Below are 23,572 nucleotides of genomic sequence, written 5' to 3'. Positions count from 1 at the left end.
TGCCAAATAAACCAGGGTGGGATTTTCAGAAGTGTTTAAAATGCTTTTCTTCTACTTACTTGTGATTGCTTTCAAAAATCAAGATGTTTTCAAAATCCCCAGGGGATTTCAAGCGCTATGGGCTCAACTGCATCTCTGGGTGCTTCTGGTGTTTGCATACCTGATCTTAACAGCTACTCTCAATTTCAAAGATGGACAGTAAAACCAGTTGCCTTCGTTATGCAAGATCAAAGATAGCACGCAGAGGCCAAAACACCAAGTGTGATCTTGGGAAGATGAGTGTGCAACACTTGTTACAAACCTGGCTCCTTATTTCCCTGTTTGAGGGACTACTCCAGCCTTCATATGTGGATTTCTTTTCTGTTGAGGCACACAAGTCAGCCTTTCTTTGTGTATTTTTATCTAAGATCCTGGAAGACATTTGGCATGCACAAGTATCAGTCCAAACAGAAATTTTTAGATGCCAGAAACTCAAAACAACTCAGATTTGATGGCCTGCTAAAGAGTCAAATATAATAATGATTGGATTCCCCTCTAGGGGAAGTAACCCTGGAAGAATGTGACACTGAAATCTTCAGTGACAGAAATTCTATCACCGGGTTGTTGCCAGAATTTCATCTATTGATTATGAACAAGACTAAGAGTTAGCACTTCCTTAGTTTCAGGCCAGGAACTACGTATTCTTGACTTTACACCTAACCGAAAAGCTCACCAAATGTCACTCAAGAGACTAGCATATAGAAAACAAACTTAGAGACAGTATCTAAGGAAAACAGTACCTAACCTATGACTTGTTCTTTGATTTACAACTGTGATTGCAGGCCCCACCTCACAGTCATATGCCATGATAATAGGTAGCAGTTCAACGAGAACAAGCCATAACTTTGTACATGTCGTAGTGATTCTGAGCTACTTCAGCACATAATTTAGCCTGATGCAGCAAATAACTACAATGACTAAAGGGACAGGTAACATTCCACAACTCAAAAATGAATAACCACCTTTTGATCTTGTTCATTTTATTTTTCCTAAACTAAAAATTGCCGTATTTCACATGAAATTTGCTTGCATCATTTTTTCTCATCTCAAATTTGTCTGTTATGGATATGACTGTGAGTTCTCAAATTACATTCTCTGAGGTACCCAAAAAGATAATCTTAAATGGGATCACTGGCATTAGTAATTGCAGTCTTGCATCTACCCAAAAAAGTACTTTCCCAAAAAGGAACAAATATGTATTTCAAAATGGCAACCTCCATGGGAGTAGAAGAGAGTGGAATTCTCCCAGCTGTTTTTCTAGTTCTATATTCTAGTCTTGTGACTTCACCTTTGGGGTTGCTTACAACATACTTCACTTTAAGAGCACGAAGAACCCCATCCCACAACTGGGATCCTGTGTCAGGAAGGCACACCCTACTCAAAAAGCGTAATAAAGCATCAACTCTGCTCCATTTGCCTGACATCAACGGGATGTTTGTCCAAAGTTACAAGCAGGCTTAGACACTGGTTTGAAGAAGGGCAAACACAGGCACCTCTTAAAGTGCTTTTCCACGTTAGGGCCTGGGAAAAAAATTCAGGATTGGGCCCATGATAAAAACAGTTCCCTTAGGAAATGTTACCCACACCATAAAAGGAATGAATGACACTGAACCGAAGGGAAGTACAATGAAGATTGTCTACTGAATTTTTGTAAATTCCCATAAAATCTGAGTCTTGATTTGTTCTATGTGCATAATTTTCACTGTAAGTCACGAAAGGTTGACTCCTTAGAGATGCAGGAAATGACTACCTCATGATAGCATAAAAGGCTGCGTAATTGCATGGGCAGAAAGCTGGACTTATATCAGTCACTATATTCTCTGACGATATGGCAGTGGTTTTTGATCATGTATCCGATGCACAATAATTAGGCAAAATGACTTACCCTCAATCTTTTCAGTATTTAGCTCTAAGGGTGCAAGGATTCATTCTTGGAAAGGGAAGATGGTCGTGTGATTTAGGGCACTGGATGAGCACTCAGATCTGAGTCCTATCCCTGGTTCTGCCATAGCCTTGCTGTGTGACCTTGCACAGTCATTTCTCCATGCCTCGGTCTCGCCTAAAATGGGATAACAATAGTTCTTTATTTCAGAGGAGATATGAGCACAAACCAGTTCAAGGCTGTGCCGCAGAGATGCTACAGCAAAGAACGGCACAGAAAAGATCAGACATGGAATAATACCTTGCTATTAAAATGTGGGAAAACACACAGTAATTAAATGAAATAATAAATACAAAACATAGGCTGATTTTTGAAGAATGCAACACTGATAGGCTTGTCTCTGTTACCTGAAATTAAAGCAAACTTAAGTGGGAGTCTTATGGGTTTAAACGATTTTTACCTGACTCTGTTTCTGAGATATGCTAGTACTAGAAGCTGTGGAGTAGAAACACCAAGAAAATTACTTCCTTGAAAACCTCCACATTGTTTCTGTTTTAAAGCAACCATGATTTCCAGCCCAAGAGAGGGTCAGATAAATATTCAGGGTAAGATTTTCAAAGCTATAGAAGGGGCCTACAAACATGATTTCCTTCAAATTACAGTAAAATATGAGCATGTAAATCTGAGGTAGCTTTGAAACTTCATCTTTGCTTTTGGGTACACTTTCAAATTAAATTATAAATGGGGCCACTGATCTTAATTGAACTGTCAGATGTCTGGAATAGCTTCAATACCACTATTTCAGAGTTACACTGTTGCTGGAATTGGACAGAGCTTTAGCAGGGAGCCTTCAGTAATGAGTATTTTTCCAAATGCAAAGATGAATCTTTTTCTCTCCACAAACACGTGTCTATATAACAGCATTTGTCTTTCATGTGGGGGTCAGTTATGGGCCTGTAGGCCTGGGAGACAGGATCTCGGGGCACATGCCTAGATAAAGCAATGGATTTGTATAAACAGATCAAAGGCTCTTCTGTCGGGCAGGAGGAGAGAGAAGACATACATGATGAGACAGATCCTAGGAAGGGAAAATCATTTTTGAGAGACAGAGGGATGGGAAAGTCAGGCAGAGAATAGCTAGAAAGTAGACCACAGAAAGGCAATATGGACCCAAGCAGGACAGCCAAAAGAACCTCACAGCTGAAATGCTGAAGCCCGTTGGAGGGAGGAGACCCATAAGATGCTGTTCCAAGCAGAGTAAAAAGCCTAAGCTCAAAGACACAGAAGTGCTGGAGCTGCCTAGGAACCTCCAGGGCTGGAGAGGAGCAACTGCCTGTAGTCACCATGCACTGCCTAATAAAGCAGATGCCAAGCAGCACGGAGGACAGGAGAAAAGGAAAGCAAACTGGCACGTAATCCTTGATTTCACTCAACAAAAGCAACTGAAGAGCAGCTCTGGAAAGATGAAGCACAGAATTAAATGTAATGGATTGACTGAGAATCAGCAATCGTGCACCATATTGTAACACTGAGATTCTTTCTGGGCAGTCCACTACACATATACTTTCTGACCAGAAAAGACCTCAAAAAGGATGAAATCAGAGCAACAACTTCTGAATCTCTGGACAGAGGAAGTGACTGCAGAACGTAAACCAGAAAAACATTTTACCCGCAAATCTCTACCTAGTATGTGCAAGGACAAAAACGACAAGGTGTTAAAGGACTGCATGGAAACATGACTTACAACCATCATCTTCAACTCCTTCATGAAGTCCCCTACTCGCCCCCCACCCCACAAATAACAGAGATGTCAATCAGATATCATACGGCTCCAATTGCTCACACCCTTCCCTGTAACACTCCAAATGTTGCACTTTAAAAGTCCAGATGGAGTCCACCTCCAGTAGACAGCGGAAGAAGATATGACACGGCATTCACAAATGCACAGAGAACTGTTTAATTTACAGCCACAATGGTGAAACAAACCATTTCAGAGCTGGGACATTCAAAGTTAAGTCTGACACTCATTCTTATATTCACTTATTGTGCTTAAGTATTAGAGAACACAGGATTACATTAACAGTACACGACAATCTGAGATCCCTGCAGGACCGAGTAGTGAAAGGGATGAGCAAGAATGAGGGACCAGCCCCTCAAGTGGTGTAAGCTGGTACAGCTCCATTGCAGCAATGGAGTGATGGTGATTTACACCAGCTGAGGATATGGCCCTTGAAATGTCCAACTTAACTTTGAATTAATGTCTCCTGTGTCACAACCTTTAATGTTACTGTTCCTTCTGGTTGTATCTGCCACCTTGAGGAAGAAGGACTAGTACCATAGCCTGTAACGTTCAAAAGGCTGGCAGGTAATATCTGGCAGGTAAATGACACATGTGTCATGACACTACTCCTCGTATTTTAAAAACCGTGGACTGGATCCTCATCTGATGTAAATTAGCATAGGGGCGGCTGAAGTCAAAAACATTTGCCAATTTATACTAGCTGAGAATATAGCCCTGAGATTTTTGTGTTTTCTGCTGCATGCCGTGTAAACACTGTGCTTGAGAACAAAGACTCATGTGCACTTCGTTCCTGGTAACAAAATTAACTCGAGACTACAAGTCTCAAACAAACAACTACTGGAAAAGACTCCATTCAGTCTTCATTCTCTCCTGGTTTTCTGAATTTGGCATAACACATTTATTTGCTGGCACCAATAAAATGCATGCCTTTCAGTTTGCTTTTTTTCCAAGACTTTAATATAGGGCCAGACTCACTCGTGATGTAAATCAGCAGAGCTCCATTATACTCAATGGAGTTACTCCAGGGACGCTGGCCTACAGATCTGAATGCAACCTTCTTATGCCAGTGCAACCATAGGACTCTCAAAAAGTTGTTTTGCAAATTATTCCACTTAAGTGACTTTGACATCCTTTCATACCTGCACAGTGTCTGAGTGGGTCACATAATGCTTTTCATCTACATGATTTTAATGGATATACGTTTTTTTTCATTAGATATCTTTTAGACAAAAAAGGAACGGAGCAACATTATTGGCATCCCACTGAAACATAAATATATAAATTACATTTTATACACTTTTTTAAACGCAGACACATACATTCATGTGCATAACATTGTGAACAGTACACTTAGTGGAAAACAAGCACAGACAATCTTAGTTAAATGTATTTCCAGTTTTGGTGCTCAACAAATACACTGGGAAAATGATCACAAAATAGAACGGTGACTAAATCTATCTCTGCATTAGCATCTGAAGCCAATAATGCCTGTTAGCTAACATTGCTTTGTTTGGTTGAAATTGGACATAGCTACAGGAACAGAAGGGGAATGTTTGAACTATATTTAAAGAAATGGAAAGGTTAAAAATCTCTCTCTCTTTTGTTATTTTAAGGTTCTGCAGTTCATTCACATTTGAAGATTTTTTTTATTTGAGTGGAAACACTGTCTTCAAGACAAACTTTTTGTCGTTCCAAACTAAAAAACTCTTTCATCTCTTTGTAGATGTTTCACAAATAAAAGAATCCAGTAGTTCATTTTACATGCCCAATGTGATAATCCAACTAAAACAAAGGGTACATAATCCAAACTACTGGGGTGGGGCAGTGATTTTGGCCAAGTGAGTAGCCATGTCATATCTGGCACAGCCCTAAATTTCCAAAGCAGTACAGAAGGATTTAGCCGTGTGGCTCCCACCACAATCCATGGGGAACTGAACATTTAATCCTTTGGCACTTTGAAAACACAGGAGCTGGTGCCAGAGTATTTTATCTGCCCTGCTATAGTTAAAATAGATTTTGATGTTATTTGGGCTATTCTACTACAAAAATATGACCACAAAATGCTTTTTTTTCTTTTTTCTTTTTTTTTTTTTTTTTGGTTCAAGAAAACATAGCAGGCTTTCTCAGGTATATAAAACTGTTAATTTTTAGATAAAAATACAAACTTCACCTTTACAAAAACACATATTTCTGTTGAATACACATAAAGCATAACATTTTACCAAAAATAAAGAATTTTAGGTTTTGTTCAAATATTTGCAGCAAGGTAGTTCCCATGCCACCATGACATTGTACAATGCAGATACAAGAATTTGTACATTTCACACAGCTCCAACATGTGAAATAAAAGTATCTCTATACTGATAAGAATGACAATTGCTAACACAATATCACTAGTAGGCAACTGGCATAAGTCTTAAAGGAAAAAAAAAAAAAGGATTTTTGCATGGATATCCTATGATTTGTTTACGCACATCTCTCTTTTTTTCTCTTTATGTAATGCTTTAAATTACGGGGGAGGTTGGGGAACATAAACCAAGAAACATCTAGAAAATTATGCATAGGTATACCATTTTTATTTTAATACATCTCATTAGTTTGCATCCCACTAGGAGAAATACCATAATGTTTTGTGTTCTGCTTATTGTTATACCAGTCTTTTATATGTGTTATTGGCAAATGTAGTCCAAGAGATAATAAAAAGCTAGGCAAAGAGTAAAAAGAAAACTTAATAATCACTTTATGGTGTAAAAAAAAAAAAATCCACTTAAGGCTCCCCAGAAGGTTTTTTTGTATAGACTTTTAAAACACCACCAAGCAAGGATGTATTGTTCTATAGTGTTTGCGTGGCATTTGATCATTTCATACATTCCTGCTTTTTTGTGCCTGAAGTCCATCAGTGTCCATCCATCTTCATCAAGAACGCAGGCACATTTCTTGACGTAAAGCACCGTTGACTGCTCTGACAGAAATCCACTATTCACTTAGATTTTTGTCATGTTTTTGAGTACTTTTGGTATCCTCCATTCATTCAACTGTCTTTTTTTCTTTTCTGTTTTTCTTTCTTTCATTTTTTTTCTTTTTTGGACAGGGAAGCTTCCTATTGTTTCACAGAGTGCTACAATACTTGCTTTGATGTCACATTAAACAAATGTACATTGTCTCTTTGTTCTCATTAAATGTTCTTTTGAGCCAGTTTTTTCACACAGGAGAACAAATAAAGTATACAGTCAATAAGCACCATACATAGTAGGTTCAGGAATGTAACAAACCATGTACATCCATGTCCCAGAGAGAAGTTTTTTTTCTAGCTTATTTTCACCTTACATCTGCAGGAGAGAAAAAAGATACAATAACTCTATGATTAGAATCAAAGGTCCTATCCTCTAAGTAGATGACTTAAAAAAAAAAACTGTTCTGCATGAAGAGTCACTAACCTGGGACAAGAAGTTCTAAATGCTGTTTTGATTGAGTTTACATGCGCACTTTTAAAGTTGAATTTTAGAAAATCTTTGCTTCTATCATACTACTCCCAATAAATACCTGTTAATCTGAAACAGGATATCAAGTTTAGCATTCTTTAGAAATGATACATCAGTATAAATGAAAACTGCCGTTGGGAGTTTATGTGCAAAAATAGGTGCTTGAAATTAAATTCACCATCATCCGGGCGCTAGGCACATACACTGCAAAATCCAAATTATTCCCACTCCAAATACTAGAATCAATTGCAAGTGCTGCAGTTTACATAATTTCAAATCATTAAGAAACGGAAATTGCATATTTAATTTGCAATGTGTATCGCCATCATCATACATTGCTAATATGTTGGCCAAAGGATTTCAGTCATTTTTGCATTGAGAGGGTGCTAGTTTTTCACTACACTGAAAACCTCATGGATTTTGATGACTGACTGTCATCATCCTACTGAGACTGAACAGACCAAAAAAGAGATCTTAATTTTCTGGTGTAAGTAACACAGGGTCCTGCAACACAAAACCATGGTATTTCTAAGCATCTTCCTTGTCAGGTAGACAGATCATCAGACCTTCTCAGGTGCATGTACAATCAATCCCAGTTCATGCCAAAACATGGGTTTGATGGTCATGCATATAGTAGCAGTTGCTGTATGTACACTCAACATTTTACAGCCAATGACTGGGAACACAAGAATTTGTAACCTGGCAATTCATTCATGCATTATTATGTGATGCTTTGACCTCAGAAATCAGTAATAATGAAACAAAAGCAGAGGCAATGGAACTTGAGATTTCAGAAGCTGAAGTATTAGCACCCTCCAAAAAAAAAGAAACCAAAAAGGCAAGAAAAGGAAGTAGCTCAAGAATGTAAGATGCTGATGGTGATGTGGAGCTTAAAGGAAAAATACCAGCAGGTAGAATTATCAAAGCCAATCAAATCTAATCTCTTTGCAGCCTTGAGGTAGCAAGTGTCAAGATTCTGAACAGTGATTAAGTTGAAGTGATGATATTTGATTAAGTTTTCCAGTACTTGTGCTATTAGGGTGTTCAGCATATAGGTCCTACCTGAATATCAAATAGTTCCAGTAGGTTTTATGTTGGTTTTAACTTTTTTCTTTTCCGTTTTTTACCTGATTCCCTAGGCCTTCCTGTTAACATAAGGGCAGGGCTGGTAAAAAGCCCTAAGGTAATGCATTTCGTTGAACACCGAAGTAATAAATACTCAAACCGTTTACATTTCAAAGAAATCTCATTATCCTTTGCATTAAAGTAATAACTTTATAACTTCTGATTTGACATTCCGTTTACAAAGTAATTATACAAAAGTAAAGAAATAATAAACGAAGTTGGCATTGCATACGTCATTTCCAAGATCCATCTATAATTACTGTTACCATGCAGTATTCAACATTTGCTTTCAGCTCTGTAGTTAAGCTATTTTCAGCTCATCATCCACTTGCTGGTGCAAGTTTTGTTCCTATCAGTAATTAGATCCTAGAAATCTACATTCTTCCATGACAATTCTACCCCATTTTTCACACACACCAAGAAGAAAAGTTTTCATCTTAAAATCTTAACTGCTTAGTCTTTGGCAATTAAAGGCATTTTGGAAAACTGAAATTGCTCTAACAAAACTTTTTTTCCAAATAGAAGACATAGAAAAAAATATCAAACCATACACACATAAAAATAACAATTTTAAATGTGGTTTTGTCTACTCATAACTCAACCTAGTTTCAGCTAAAACACTCAGCTCAGATTATAAATTGATGTCCAATAAAATCACAGCGGAGGCCTAACTTTGCTTTTATACAAATTCTAATTCTTCTGCTCTGTACATAGCAACTGAAGTTTACATTCGCTTAGACCAGATTTATGTCTCCATGCTGGATGGAGACAGTACAGAAAACCCTTCCTTACCCAGACACTTATGAAATCCATCACCTTTGGGCAGCTTTCCTCCTATATTTACACTGACTCTAATTTTGGGGCTGGGTCTACTGCAACCCTAAATTCCCAGCAAAGGTGAAAGCAAAAACTTTTGAGGCTGCCTTCAATCAAAATCCGGAGAAAGGGAGGTGTCTTTTCTACTGTAGTGGGTTTCCTGAATGTGTGTCAAGTTCGGCATTGACTGCACCCTAATAAGAAGATCTGAGCTAACAATTTTAGGTGGTTTTATGAAAGTCACATTGAAAGTAAATATTTTTCCCCATAAATCTTTCCCCATGGTAACTTAACTGTTGATTTGATACGGCAAACTTACATTTAATGTGACAACTGACAATAAATTCTTGACTATATATAAGTAAGAAAACAACAGGAACAGGCAACGTTGTTTCAAAACTTCTTACTTCTGAATATTACATTTATTCCTAAGTGCTTTACATTCATTTCATTAATATTTTCCCCAAGGTCAAGTAAATCTCAGCCTTAGCCCTGTCTTCACAAAGTCTAAAGAAATTAGGCAATGGAGTTCACCAATAAGCTGCAACATGACAACCTTTAACTTAGTTAAGCAAGACCTGAATACTATCGGGCATTTATGTTTATTTAAAGGCTAACCTAATGAGAATTGATACACTTTAAACTTCAAATGCAAATTCTTCACCCAGCACAAACTGTCCCTAATTTTGAATCTTCAACACACAGAGAAGTAGCTGGGAGCTTCTCTACTGAGTTCGCTGGAAGCAAAGTTTGCTTTACATTCTTTACTAATATAAAAATAAGGTCCATTTGAAATCAGCATTAGTGGAAAAAAAAAGGAAAAAAAAAAGGAAAACAAAAAGGAAAACATACCAGTTTCTTCTTCTCTATAATCTGAATTAGTATTTGATGATGTACAGGTGCATTCCATATGCTCTTCTAATCTCACCAGAACTTCTTTTAATTTTGGCTTTTTTCTAACATATTCCACTTTTGCCACCTATAAAATATGATGAGGTATGTACTGAGACACATTAACATAGTTATAGTTCAGAACTGAAGACAGATAACTATATACCTCTATTTTTTAATGTAGCCAAACCCATATAAAATGTTAGCATACTAATCATCTTTTATCTTAATTGCGCATCGTGTAACTATTTATTGCACAGACTATTTGTTTATTCAAGTTCAGCAGTTTGAAACAATTTTCTTTTCCCCCCAAGAGATAAAACAATTTCCCATTCGTTTTGGTTTGAAGTTTAAAGCCACTCAGTTTTCACATGTATCACAATAAACTTCTATACGGATTCAAATCAGTGGTTGTTCTTGTAGATTGCCACTTTTAGCATGATCTTCCGTACATGTTGAGCATTGCTCTTCAGCTGAAGGCTAACAGCAGAGACATTAGGCTGGTTTGTAATACATTTTATAATTTAAAAATTGGTGTCTCTAGAGCCCTCTGAATGTAAAGTGTCCAATTCTGCAGAACCAGGATCTGAATATCAGCTTAGAAAGCAGCAATCTCAATCCTACTCACTTCTTGCAATGACCTGGAACTTGTTTACAGGAGTTCCCATGCACCGTTTTTAGGTCCAAGGGAACTACCACTCACAAACTGGATCCAGCCTTTGGCTTTATTGTGGATAGCTGGCAGGTACACTATTTCTCTCCAGTCCATTGAACTGCTTCCAACTGCACTGCTCCACTTTGGGCCAAAGCACTGGCATCCTTAAAAAAAAAAAAATTCTGGAGGGCAAGGTGAGGTCGGAGGAAGGAGCACGCTGGAGAAGCTCTGGCTACATGCAGATCTCTCATCTGCAGGAAACCAATGCAGAAGAGAAGGACGTTGGGGTGGGGGGATACTGAACATGAGGACATCCTGACCAACTCGGTGCAGGCAGCCAGGAGAGGAGGAAGGGCACAGAGGGCAGGAACACTGCTGTGCTGGGGCGCTGAAATGGATTGTGGGATGCTGGGCACAGACTCGTGCTAAGTGTAACGGGCATGATGGTCATGGGTGTGCAAGAGAATACGGCATAATGTGGGCAAAGAGAGTGCTAGACAGTGTGTAAGGGGTCCAATGTCTAGTTTACAATTGTGTTAAACACTGCATGAATAGGTGATAATTTGCTTGGAATGGAAATCACTGAAATGAAATAATGGCTTCTCAGTCCTAGTAATGATTTATCTACCATTTGACAAAAAGGGGCTGCAACGCGGCTGTCCCAGCAGACAAGAAGACTACATAGTACAGATATGCATTATAAATAAGATAGATGAGGAGGCAGAAGGACAAGAGAGGCTGGATGTCGCTACAAAAGTTACATGACAAAGCCGTAAAGTCTGATCCAACCAAAAGCTGCAGTTATTACCAAATAAAGCATCCGCAATTACACTAGACTCTCCTGGTAATGGTTTACTTGTGTGTTTGGTGGGGATTTAATGCTCCAAATCAATCTTCACACTATGAAAATCACTCCCTCACCATCCCAAAAGTGAACAACAGTGTCACAAAATGAGAGTGGTGGCTGGAAAAAAACATTACATTCCCAGTGCCCAGAACCACTCTTCCGGCTCTGTGGACACAAACTACCAAGGACCTCTGAATGACAGTAACAGAAGCTAGAGCAAAATCCTGGCCTTATTAAAGTCAATGGAAGATCTGCCATTGCTTCCATGAAGCGAGGAGTTCAGATCCACATTTTAGTCACCACCTCTTCTGTCAAGAGGATCTGGAGACTATTTTCACTTACCCAACAAACAAAAGTTGCAGAGAGACAGATGCAATAACTAAAGCGTCCACATTAAAAGGTATCTTCCAAAACTGTCAGATCTCCATATAAACAGATTAAGAACTGGACATGACATACAAGAATGCTTTTGCTGAAAGACTAACTATGGGTCAAAGTGGTGTTTCAAAATCTCCTATCAGAACCAAACTCCATCAAGCCTTTCAACACAAAGATTTGAAAATGTATGGTACAACTGAGTCATCTAGCATCAAAGGATGACTAATCCTCAAAATTTACAGAAACAAACAGTAATTAAGACACCTCCATCATCAGAGACAAAGAAAGAGACCCAGCAATCATGAAACAGCTTTCAGATCTGCCATGCTTATTACAACTGTTAGAATAAACCAGCCTCACTGAAAATTACATGCAACAAAAATAAACTGTAATCAAGATTTTTAAAGTCTGCCCTTGTTTTGCTTTGTTTTCCAGACTGAAAGATATATGCAGTTCCTGTGGCTATTTGGTACTAAACAATAGTAAAAAAAAAACCAAAAAACCAAAGATAATACTTTGAAGAATAGGATCATAATGAATTTATGCAGCAATTTAAAGCTGTTTTTTTACTGTACTGTAGTTAAAATACAATCCAGCATACGTTCTACTGCCCTACTTCATGCTACACAAGTTACAGGAATGTTGTTTTGTAAGATGTTGCAAATATTCAAACTGAAGCAGCACAAACCAGATAAATTGCTGTGCTTGTATCATCTGTTAATACCTGCTGCCACACAGGATCTGTAATTAATGCTAATCTAAAATTATATGGGTTGCAGGTCAGATTTTCAGTGGCTATAAACAGGGATAGCTATGCTAACAGCATGGGGTTTGGCCTTGTGTTAGCATCTTTTTTCTTCTTTGTATTCTTCTCCCTGGTGTTTATCTTGTGCAGTTACTCTCAAGTGTATTACCAAATGCCTTGAGATGATCAGTCCTCAAGAAGCATCAGCTTCTTTTACTTGTCTCTAACGCAACAAAACTAAAAACCATGACAACCTCAAATCCTCCAAAACCACAAAATATCACTACAGGATGGGAAATAAAATAAAAAAGCAAGTGAATGAGGATGCTTTTTGGAAGCATCTATTTCTTCCATATTAAAATAAATGTGTGCTGATATGATGGAAGGAAAACCTACCTTCACCTTGCAACTGTCATCTTTACAGCCCTCAAGTCTGCAAGGAAGACGTAAGTCAACAGGGCATAAAGGCACCAGAAGGACTGAGCAGGGATCAGGGATCCTGTGGGGCCTGGCAAGTCACTGAGCATTTTGCAGGACCTGAGCCGCCGCTCCAGGGACAGGACAGCAGGACTGATGTCCTTCCAGGACACACCACGGCAGCTGCGCACGCCTCCCCAGCGCAGGCAGGATGGGAAGTGGTGGGGAGCCCAGCCATCTCAGGGCCTGGCAGCCACCCATCCTAAAATACCCATTAAAGACATTCACAGGGCACTCCTCAGGCAAAATCCCTACCTAATAAAAGCCTTGTGCAGTTACTCAGGGTGGGGTAGGGAAGAGTTTCCCCTGCAGGGAAACGAGGCCCAGGAGTGCACCGTCCTGTTAGTACACAAGGCGGGGTGGCCCTGCCACAGCTCCAGGGACAGGAGGTGGCCCTGTCAGTGCCCGGGACAGGGAGAAGCTCTGTCACAGCCCCGGCTGGAGGGGGCTGCGGCCAGGCCAGGCCCCAGGGAGGCGGGAAGCACTGTCACAGCTCCGAAGGGGGCGGGGGCCTGTGGAGGGGCCAGGCCCCGGGGCGGCGGGAAGCCCTGTCACAGCCCCGGCTGGAGAGGGGCTGCGGCCGGGCCAGGCCCCGGGGCGGCGGGAAGCCCTGTCACAGCCCCGGCTGGAGAGGGGCTGCGGCCGGGCCAGGCCCCGGGGCGGCGGGAAGCCCTGTCACAGCCCCGGCTGGAGAGGGGCTGCGGCCGGGCCAGGCCCCGGGGCGGCGGGAAGCCCTGTCACAGCCCCGGCTGGAGAGGGGCTGCGGCCGGGCCAGGCCCCGGGGCGGCGGGGCGCCTTCTCAGGACAGCGGGGCACGCTGGGAAACGCAGTCCCCGCGGCGCGGGAAGCTGAGGCGGCCGCGGGGCACGCTGGGAAGGCGTCGGGGCGGTGCGGGGCTGCGGGGGCACAGCGAGAATCGGCGGCGGGAGCTGCCTCGGAGGGCGGTTTGGCGGCGCCTCAGCGAGGGCACGGCTGGAGGAAGGGTCCGGGGACAGAACTGGAGAGTGCTGTAACAAACCCGCTACTCCCCCCGGGCGGGGAAATGCCTGACGGGGGGTCTCTACGTCCTCTCTCTGCAAGCGGGAGCAGCCAAGCCTTGCCCTCTGTCAGGCAGCCTGCGATGGCAGGGTCCCTCTCATGCTCTGGGGGCACCTCTCTCTGGCTTTCCGTCTCGTCTTCACCTGTATCGGGACTTTCCCTTGTTTCTCCCATTCTTAAATTGACCTTTGATACCTGTCAGCTGGTCCCACCTGCAGGTCCCACCAAGTGCCAGCAGTAATCTCCAGTTAAGCCACAGCTAAAATCAAAGTGCTGTTTATCCCAATGATAGAAACAGTCACTGAAAAAAAATGTTTTTAAACCTGGAAACGTTACCTACAGCCACTTTACCTACACATGCAATTTGTTCTGCAAGGCCTTTTTAACCTCTTCAGGGGCTGGGTAGCTCTGCTGAACAACTCGTTTTGAATTCCTGCATTTTTTTCCATCTGTCTTCAAAACCTCTCTGAACAACTCCCAGGTGACAGCTGAGGAGCTGCTCCTGCGTTCCTTCCTTTCCAACTCCTTTTCTCTGCGTCTTTCCTCATATTAATTTACTGTAAGAATATGCTAGATTAAATTTCCCCAAATCAGCTCAACATTGAATATTCAGAAATGGCTAAAGCTGGTATGGCTATGGCTCAAGGCCAAACAGAAGGCAAAGCTGAAGTAGATTTAGCTTTTGTTTCTTAGTTTGGAAATGAGCATTGCTGCAAACAACCATAATACTCAGCTTGGCTATTCAAAATTAGCAGCATAGGCAGGATTTTCTCTATAATATTAACTGGTTTTTGCTGCTGTGACCAAATACACGAAGAACACCATGCTCAACATTATGAGAAACCTCTTGGGAAGACTCAGTTCAGAAACCCCCCAAATAAATCACGGTCTGGTACTTGGTAAATACTTGATCTCGCTGTGCAGAAGCAACAGAATCTGCAGATGTTACTGAAATGCTTGTGCAGACAGGGGAGGAAATATATCTGTAATAGACACCAACATCCCTAACTCACCAATCCGTGTCACCATTACTCTATCAGGAGAGAAATGCAGTTCCTTCCTATCAAAGAGCAACTCCCAACCAGCCGCTTTATTTTAGTCCGATTTTTGCAGTGCTATACAGGTACAGCTTGCTGAATAGAGATGTCCTTAGGACCAAGAGGCTGTGTTCTCATGGGCTTACTCTGTTAGGGTGCAGGGCAAACCTACCTTTTATTAACACACCCCATGAAAGGGAAACCTTAGAGGACCCATTTCGGGGAAGCTGTGCCACCAATACCCCTGGCTTGGAGCCTCCTTACAGCTCCAATTCCACAAGCCCATTCATGGTACTTCACTGACCACGGCGCAGTGAAGGCGAAGTAAGGACATCCCCAAACCCTACAGCCTTTGAACCATGTTCCCTAGAAAGGAATGCCCCAATACAAGCACCTCCGCTGCTCCTCCCACACTGCCACGGCTGTCTTTTAACCTTGACTACAGTGGCCCTCAGTAAGACAAAGAAAACACCCTTTGCTTTCGCCTGTTGGATGATGCAAACCCACTTGCTGACCTTTCTGGGTGAACATTTTTCTAGTGTGAATGGGCCAGCTATGATCTCACTACCTTGTCAATGAAGAGGAAGTGGGGAAAGCCTTTTCACTGTTTAATCAAAAGAGGGCTTTTATGCAGTCTGACATCAGGGGAAAACACAAGACGGCTTTCCAACTGCACTGCAGGAACAGCTGAGAAGGCTCTCCAAAACCGCTCCCCCTACCTTTCCAGCGACCCTCACTCTGGGCCAGCTACTTAATGGCATGAGCAGACACTCAGCTCTGAACGTAGGATTGGCAAAAGGCTCGTAAACCCATCAATTATATCAAAGCTACAAGAGGATCTGACTCTGGAGGGCATAAATATGGATTCTGTTCAGAGACTTCTGGTGTGACAGTGGGGTCAGCCTACAACCTTTACAATGAACATCCTGTTCCTGCTTGACCTCTTGTCCTTTTTTTCCCTTCTACTTAATGACTGTTTGGAGCAGTCTTGGAGCTTGGGAAAAAAAAAGTCCTCCAAAGCTGGCTGACGTATATTGATATGGCTGGTGGCAATATATTTACACAGCCACAAAAGCAGCTGCTCAGCTGAGCCTACTTTTAGCTTGCGCCCTACTAAAATGAATGCAAATCTAAAAGCACCAAAACCGTATCAGCGGACTGAATGAGAAACTAGGATTTCTTCAACGTGGTGGTGCGCTGGGGAAGCAGCCCCAGCAATGGCATCCTGCAAAGCTGCTGCCAGTAGTCGAGTTTGCAGCTTCTAGGGAACCCTCGATGTCCCCAGCAGCAGGGGACTTCGACAGCCAAACCTCCTTCTCCCTACCTGTACATCTTCTCCATCACTGCATGCAGGGGTAGGAAACAAGCACAGGGTTGCAATGTCACACACAAGTACCAACAGCAAGTTCACAATACACAGCTCAACTCTTTGCTGGGCGTCTCCAGCTGCTTTGCACGTATTAGTTGCTACACAAAATCAACTGGAAGTTGTATCAAACCCAAAGGCAACAGCACTAGATATAACAACCCTGAGGCACTTTGCTGTTTAGCTCCAACTCCAAATGGCTTAGAATTGTAGTGCTTCAGCTTCTCCAGCTTCTTCAGTTTGTTCTCAAACAGGCTTCTCAGAAAGCCCAGCTTCTTCAGTTTGTTCTCAGCCCTCAAATAATTATTTATCCCAATTTTTTCCTCATTTTTAATTGTTACTGCAAAGTGTATCCCCCAAAGGAATGGCGGCAAGCAAGTGTAAAGTACAATTATTTTCTGAAAGACTGAGGAAATCTGTTCAGATGTTTCTCCAGCTTATTTGGGTGTGAAAACATTTTTCAGATGTTCAGAAATGGAAAAAAAAAGAAATCCTGCTCAGATGCGTGCCTGTGTGTATGAAAAATAATGAACTGGCTTAGATGCCATATTTTGTGTTTAGGACGTACAGCGCTATGTGGGTTAACAGTACCTTTCTCAGTAAGAAATCCATTGCAAGTACAGTGATCAGTATGTTGTGCTGGGCAATTTTATGTTCAAGAATGTGTTGGGTTTTTTTTTAATTCTGTTCTTAAAATACTCAGTGCAACAAAAACTCAGAGTCTTAACAATATAAATGCTAAGTGTAAGTCTAATCTCCTACATGCAGATGTAAATCAACGTTACTTGTTTAAATACTGATAAAAACTAGAACACGGTGAAGCCAAATGAACATAAGAAATATTTCACGTAATATTTACTGGAAAATTGCAACAGGGATTTTGTCTAATGAGTAAATACAGCATGAAGCCGTTGAGTCTTCTATCCCTGGGGTAAGATAATTTGAAACACATTTTTTCAGATCAAAAGTGTTATGTTGTCAAATATAAAAGCCCAATTTAGGCTGCATAATATTTAATTAAGAAAACAGCATTCCATACTGTGATTTATTTTTTTAAGTCCAATGCCCCTTGAGTCATTTTATCTTCTCAACTTTAAGATTTGTACTGTGCGAGATCATGGGAAAGACACAATCAACCTTATTTTCATTACAAAAGAAAAACCTAAAGGGAATCCTGTGAAAACCAAATCCAAACCCAAGATTTTCCAATGATCATGTAACTTGAAAAGGCCATCTGCTCACTCACAATGGAGAGGAGCATTGTATCTGATCCTCCAGCTATGAGGATGGATAGTAAAGATCCAGGTCATACAGAACAGCCACAAGAATACCTGGAGTTTTTAGACTTAAGAGGACCCTCTTAGGGCTCTGCAGCCACGATTTGCTCACCTTGACACTTCTGTGATGTATCCGCGATGGCTGGCATTTCACGCTGCTGGTGTTGCAACAGCCAGTGCAACGTTTCACCTCCACGCAGGGTGGCCATATCAGGAAGTTGGCAGAGGTGGGATCAATCTGACTCCGAGGTATCTCATATATAACCGTCCGTGTTTTGCAGACAGCTGGGATGGCTTCCTCTGCGAACACAAGAAATTCACACTTCCAGGTGAGCAGCTGCTCTCACCTCAGAGCACCCAGATAGTTTACACCATCGATTTATGAGTGGCACCCTTAGCTGGCGGGTTGAGATGATGCTCTCAGTTTCCATTGCTTACTGACAAGTCGGTGCTGACTACTGTTTGCCTACCACTAAACTGTGTGTGCTAGCCTAGAGAGAAACTTGATTCACTCCCAAAAGGCCAGCCCTAAAATGAGGGTTTACAATGGCCTGGCTCCCAACATAGCTCAGAGCGCATACCATTAGATAAGACAATTCTGGCTCTTTAGAAGTGACAGCAAGCCAGGGGCTTCTCCAGATTAGATGATCCTCTAATACAGCCTCATAGCCACTGCATAACAGCAGCTGTTATTTTACAATATTGGGGCCATCGTTCCACACAGATATTATCACACAAACATGCAATACCTGGCAAATACCACCACAGAAGTTGCACTGAGGATATTTATATCGCACCCAAATTTGCTAAGCTGGGAAACAACCTGCACCAGCTTGAAACTTCTGAATCTTGGGTTTCCACTTCCAAAACCTTAACAACCCCTCATCAGGGAGTCTGGTCCCTCTGCCTTGCCAAAGGGCAACTGCCATTTTTTTTAATGGAGTTATCAAAACTTTGTACATGTTGGGTTTTATTTAACTTGTTATTTTTTGAATGAGGCAAAACCACAAGAGTAGCATGATCGAAGAACCTGCAGTGCAATTTTCAGCTAAACCAATATCCTGCTGGGCTCAGGTAAGGTGAGCTTGTAGACAACCATTTCAGCCACATGAGGATCAGAAAGAGTAGCTCTGTGCTGCTGCATCATGCTGCCATGAAAAATCCAAACCATGTATCGTTCTCAACCTAGGAACTGCCTAAGAAGTCAAGCTGACAATTCAAAATGGTCCAGAAAATAATAGCAATTGCAGGGACAACTTGTTTAATGATAGGTTCTCAGAAGGCAGGTTGGATTTTTTTGCCTTACAGTGGAAGCAGTGATAGCTTTGGGTTAGATGTGTCAGGGAACTGGAATACTGCCTGCACTTCTTCAGTTACTTCTGAAGTACAAGAAGTTCAGGCCTGGCCTGTGCCTGTAACATGAAAATCTAGGCTTACTTTTGAAAGAGAGGCATTTCAGTCAGCTACAGAGAGTGAAAATTCTTCTTCTCAATCCCCAATGCCATGAACTCAAGAAAATTAACGGATCCAATACTGCAAGATAGCTGGCAACTCCTACAAGTTATTGAGCATATCCAGTTCCCACTGACTTTTATGGGGAGGCATTCAACACCTTGCAGAGTAAGGTGCCAAGTGTAGCAGACTGTTTCAGAACCGCTGTTCTCTAGAGGCATTCAATGTGACGAGCACGCTTGCCAATTCACACTGCAAATCCATGCTGACAGCATGCTGTGCTATCTACTGCGTACCACCGTAGCTTAAAATACAAATATATTGACTCTCGATTACCTATAATAGATAAGATCATGGATCTTTTTCATGGTCAAATGGTACGGTAAAACACTCAGATCTAATCAGATGAACAAGCACTGCACACAAATCCTATTCTAAAATTCATTAACATCTCTTTAAATTTATATTTGGGCTTTGTTGGATCACCATCATTATTGTTTAATAAGAAAAAAGTCCCCTGTAAACATGCCTGGTGCCCTACGCAATGATGGAAATCAATGCCCCAGCATTTCAGTCAATGGCTTTTAATTTTTTGGATTAACTGTTTTTTTCTTTTGAATCAAGAGTCAAGCTGTTTCCTTTTGTGGAGCTTCTGTACTGAAAACTCTACCAACTGTTGATGTTTTTTAAAGCACACTGCTGTAGTTGTTCCCCACACTATGAATTATACATTGAATATCACAGCATTTTCTAACCAAGGTCTAGCTTTCTAACATGCTGCAACAAGAAAGTGAATGTAAAGAATTTGTGCTTGTCTGTCTCCTATGGACATCCTCCAGAAGACAGCTTCTCAGGCAACGGCTCATTTTGTGCAAAAAGAAAGGCAGAAACTAGAAATGGCCTTTCTCCTTTGTGCGTGTCACATTTTTCCAGTGAAATGTCCTGCTTGGCTGACCAAAAGCACCCCCTCTGTTTTTACTCCCTAAATACAAATAGCTTGTTTCTTACCAATGCTTCTTTTTCTGCGAATGGGCACAGGACGATTCTCTTGCACATGTTTAGCAGAATGAACACTATAAGATCTCAAGTTTGTTTCTGAAACATCATCATATCCTAAAACAGGAAACAAAATATTAAACCTCAGCTACATTATTCGCATCGTTGTCACTATAGTGCTGTTCCATACATATAAATCTGTGCTGTACGTATGCACAAGACCAAATCCTGCTGCAATTAGTCTAATGTAACTCCTGTCAATGCAATTGCAAGGGCATAAGGCAGGGAAGACACAGACGTTAAATGTCATGTATAAGCATGCACAATTTAATTCTAGTATCCATTTTACTGAAAGCCCCCAGAAACAGTGCACACTCTGCGACACAAAATCATATCTAAAGTAAAACAGTTGCATTTTTAAGTGAAAGCCATAATAAAGCTTCTCTTACTGGAAAGGTGTAGAAATAAGAACAATAATATTTCACATGAAATGTTTCTTACAAGAAGTTTTTTGAAGTTCTGGCATGAGGCTACAGTAGAAAATATGGTATTACACACCCAACAGCAACAATGCTGCCTCTGTAAATTTTCTCTTGCTTGGTTTTCAGGGCAGTACTAGGACAGAATCAAAAGCAAAAAGTAACTAGCATGGATTTCCTTTTAGCCTCTCTGTTGCAGAACAAATCCCCTGTGAAGTATCCTAACCTTTGGAGGGGCATCTGAAGCTACTGCAAACTCTGGGACTGCATCCAGGCTTGTCTTGTTCCCTAAATAAGCCTACCACATGGGTTAAAGGGCCATGAGAAAAAGCAAAGATGGAAAACTTGGCATTTCATTTATCATAAAAAACAACAAAATAACTGCTCCAACTATTTGGTTTTGTTAAGTGAAGCAGTCTAGGTCGTGTCTCATGCAGTGGGGTTCCGAAAACGACAAGCACAATCTGCAAACAGGGGATCAGGAAGATGTAAGCAAACTGCGGACTGCATATGGATTCCAGTACACTAAACTAAGAGTTTTAGCACTCTGCTGCTTGGAGTGCCCTCTGTAACATCGCTGGAGAGTTTCAAGGTTTCACTGCTGGCTCCAAAGAAAACTGTGATGTACACTAAAAAGCATAAATGGTTATTACATAGTACCCAATTACCCTCTCTACATGCCACCAACGTCCTACACTCCTCTGCCTTCTGCACTGTCGCACTCCCTGCTTCCAGTTCGTTTGGCATCCACAGTTGACGGTGACTCTGGAACTTGTTTTGTTCTTAGCTTTATTACTAACGCACATCATAAGGGTCTGCTCTACAAACAAACCAACTCCTTTTCTCCTCCCTCTAGGAAATCCTGCCCTAAAGCACATGCAGCTGGTGAAATCACCTGCAGAGGTTGGTAAGACATGAAGCCAGTGGCATCTTTAGCACCTTAGAAAGAGCTCTGTGCCCCAAGGTCTCTCTTCACCCCTCGGAAAGTACTATTGTAGGTAGCTAAGAGAAGATGAAATGGGAGATCCAAGAGGTAGTGCCAGGATCACCCGCTGGTCCTGTCTATTTTCCTAATCAGCTGAACAGATCCTTGTCTGAAATAAGTCAGTGTGAAATCCAGACTCTCAATTTACCCAAATAAGTTGGCTCCTACTTCCTATGTAGAGTGCTTGTTTCCCATTGACTTTGATGGGAAATTTTGGAACCTGATTAGCTGCTAATGGGCCTTATTTGCAGTCCCAGTCCTGTAATGTAACACAGCAATGACTAATAGATTTTATTTATGCTTTTATTATACCACATACTCCAGAAAACTCATCAGTGGGGTAAATAAAATGGCTTGCCTGAGACCCCACAGGAAGTTCGTGACCGAGCTGGGGAGCAGAGCCAGGTCTCCTGCATCCCATTCCAATGGCACCAGGCCATCCACCTGACCCCAAATGGTGTAATGCAAAATGAGGATCCGTTCTGACGTTCCTCCAACCCTCTTCCATTTCCTAACGCTCAGCCACCCAACACCTTAATACTGACCTCCTTTTTGTTAGCTTTGAGTCGTCACAACCTCTCCCTCAATTTGAGGCAACGAAGTGATACTCAAAAGAAAGCAGCGTGAATTCTGCTCAGTGTAAGATCCAAGCTAGGCTCAGAGCAAGAAGCATCTCTGCCCACATGCAAACAGTGTTTAAAAAAGATTAAACACAAACTAATGCCTCTAATCCGAACTGCTTGGTGGGCACAGACATCTTGCTGAAAAGAGAAACCGTCGATGATGCCAGCTGTACGGCAGGCCTGAGCCACAGGTCCTAATCCCACATTCAACACGCTGGCATAGCTCCCTTCTAACATGACTGATTTCTTGCTGTCTTGTTTAAAGAAACTGGTAAGACTAAAGGAATAGTATGATCAGCTAACCAATATGTTAAGCCATGTGCTTATATATAACTGCTCAACTCAGCTTCAATTAGCCATATTCTATCATCATGTTTATAAAGCAAAATGACATGTCGAGGAGCATGTGTTGCTTATAAGACAATTTCTAAGGTGAAGAAGGCCTCTGGCTCATACTGTATCTCACTGTCTCGCTACATATCTTAGGCATGTATATCATTTTGTAAGTTCATGTCTCACTGTGGGGGTTAAAAAAAAAGAGATCTACACAGCTAGCACAGCAGACTGCAAAACAAGTTCCAGGCAAACCTCAATGCATTATGCAACACAAATTGTATTATTTCTATCGTCACAGCATCAATGTTGTTTTTTTTTTAATAAACAGAATTATGGAGCACATGGCTGATGCCAGAAGACACTATAATGCTAAAGGCACTTGGTGTCCCCCTGATCGCCACAGGCATTTGGAAGGAGTTCCATTTCCCAGTGAAGTCAGTGGGAAAATCACTGCACTTCAAGCAATCTTTAAGTCAACAGGAGTCCTGCCCGAGCAGGACTGAAAAATCAGAAAGTCAGCTTTGAAACCCACACTTGACTCTGGATGCGTGGCCAGAAGACTTTCTTTTATTTCATTAAAACAATGATGCTACAGTAATTCCAAATAGCACTCTCCAGTTTGACTTTAAAGACACCTGATAGGTAATTTACAGTCCAGCAAAAGGATTCCCAAACGAATCCCGTCAGAATTTGCATCATTTTTCCCCTGCAGTGTACTGACTTAGGAGCATGAAGTTGCAGGATAAGGTGTTTCAGCTCTTAGCAAAGGAAATGGGAGTTTATGGGTGCTTAGCGCCTCACAAAACGAGGCTTAGAGCAGAAAGCCTAGAAATGGGTGGTTCTTA

General features: G+C 41.5%; 1 protein-coding gene across 13 annotated transcripts in view; it reads right to left on the bottom strand.

Moving 5' to 3' along the window:
• PDGFA (platelet derived growth factor subunit A) overlaps positions 1-23,572 on the bottom strand; it is a 37,041-nt gene that overhangs the window by 6,983 nt on the left and 6,486 nt on the right. For 5 of the 13 annotated variants that reach the window (XR_012044891.1, XR_012044888.1, XM_072877804.1 and 2 more), the window contains exons 3-6: positions 20,317-20,421; positions 17,969-18,156; positions 9,998-10,124; positions 1,925-2,098 (exon numbers count right to left, since the gene is read on the bottom strand). Coding sequence is in view for 5 of the 13 variants with exons in the window: in XM_072877804.1 (XP_072733905.1) it covers positions 1,965-2,098; positions 9,998-10,124; positions 17,969-18,156; positions 20,317-20,421 (554 nt within the window). In the remaining 8 variants the exon portion in view is untranslated. Of the gene's footprint in view, positions 1-301; positions 411-1,924; positions 2,099-6,733; positions 7,052-7,159; positions 7,274-8,266; positions 8,350-9,997; positions 10,125-17,968; positions 18,157-20,316; positions 20,422-23,572 lie in introns of those variants that run through there. The other 8 variants (XR_012044887.1, XR_012044890.1, XR_012044889.1 and 5 more) reach the window with 5 other exon arrangements.

The sequence above is a fragment of the Ciconia boyciana genome, chromosome 13 (genome assembly GCF_034638445.1).
Source record: "Ciconia boyciana chromosome 13, ASM3463844v1, whole genome shotgun sequence".
In the NCBI taxonomy this organism is placed as follows: domain Eukaryota; kingdom Metazoa; phylum Chordata; class Aves; order Ciconiiformes; family Ciconiidae; genus Ciconia; species Ciconia boyciana.
The sequence above is the reverse complement of the archived record's forward strand: the minus strand, read 5'-3'. Positions and strand labels throughout refer to the sequence as shown.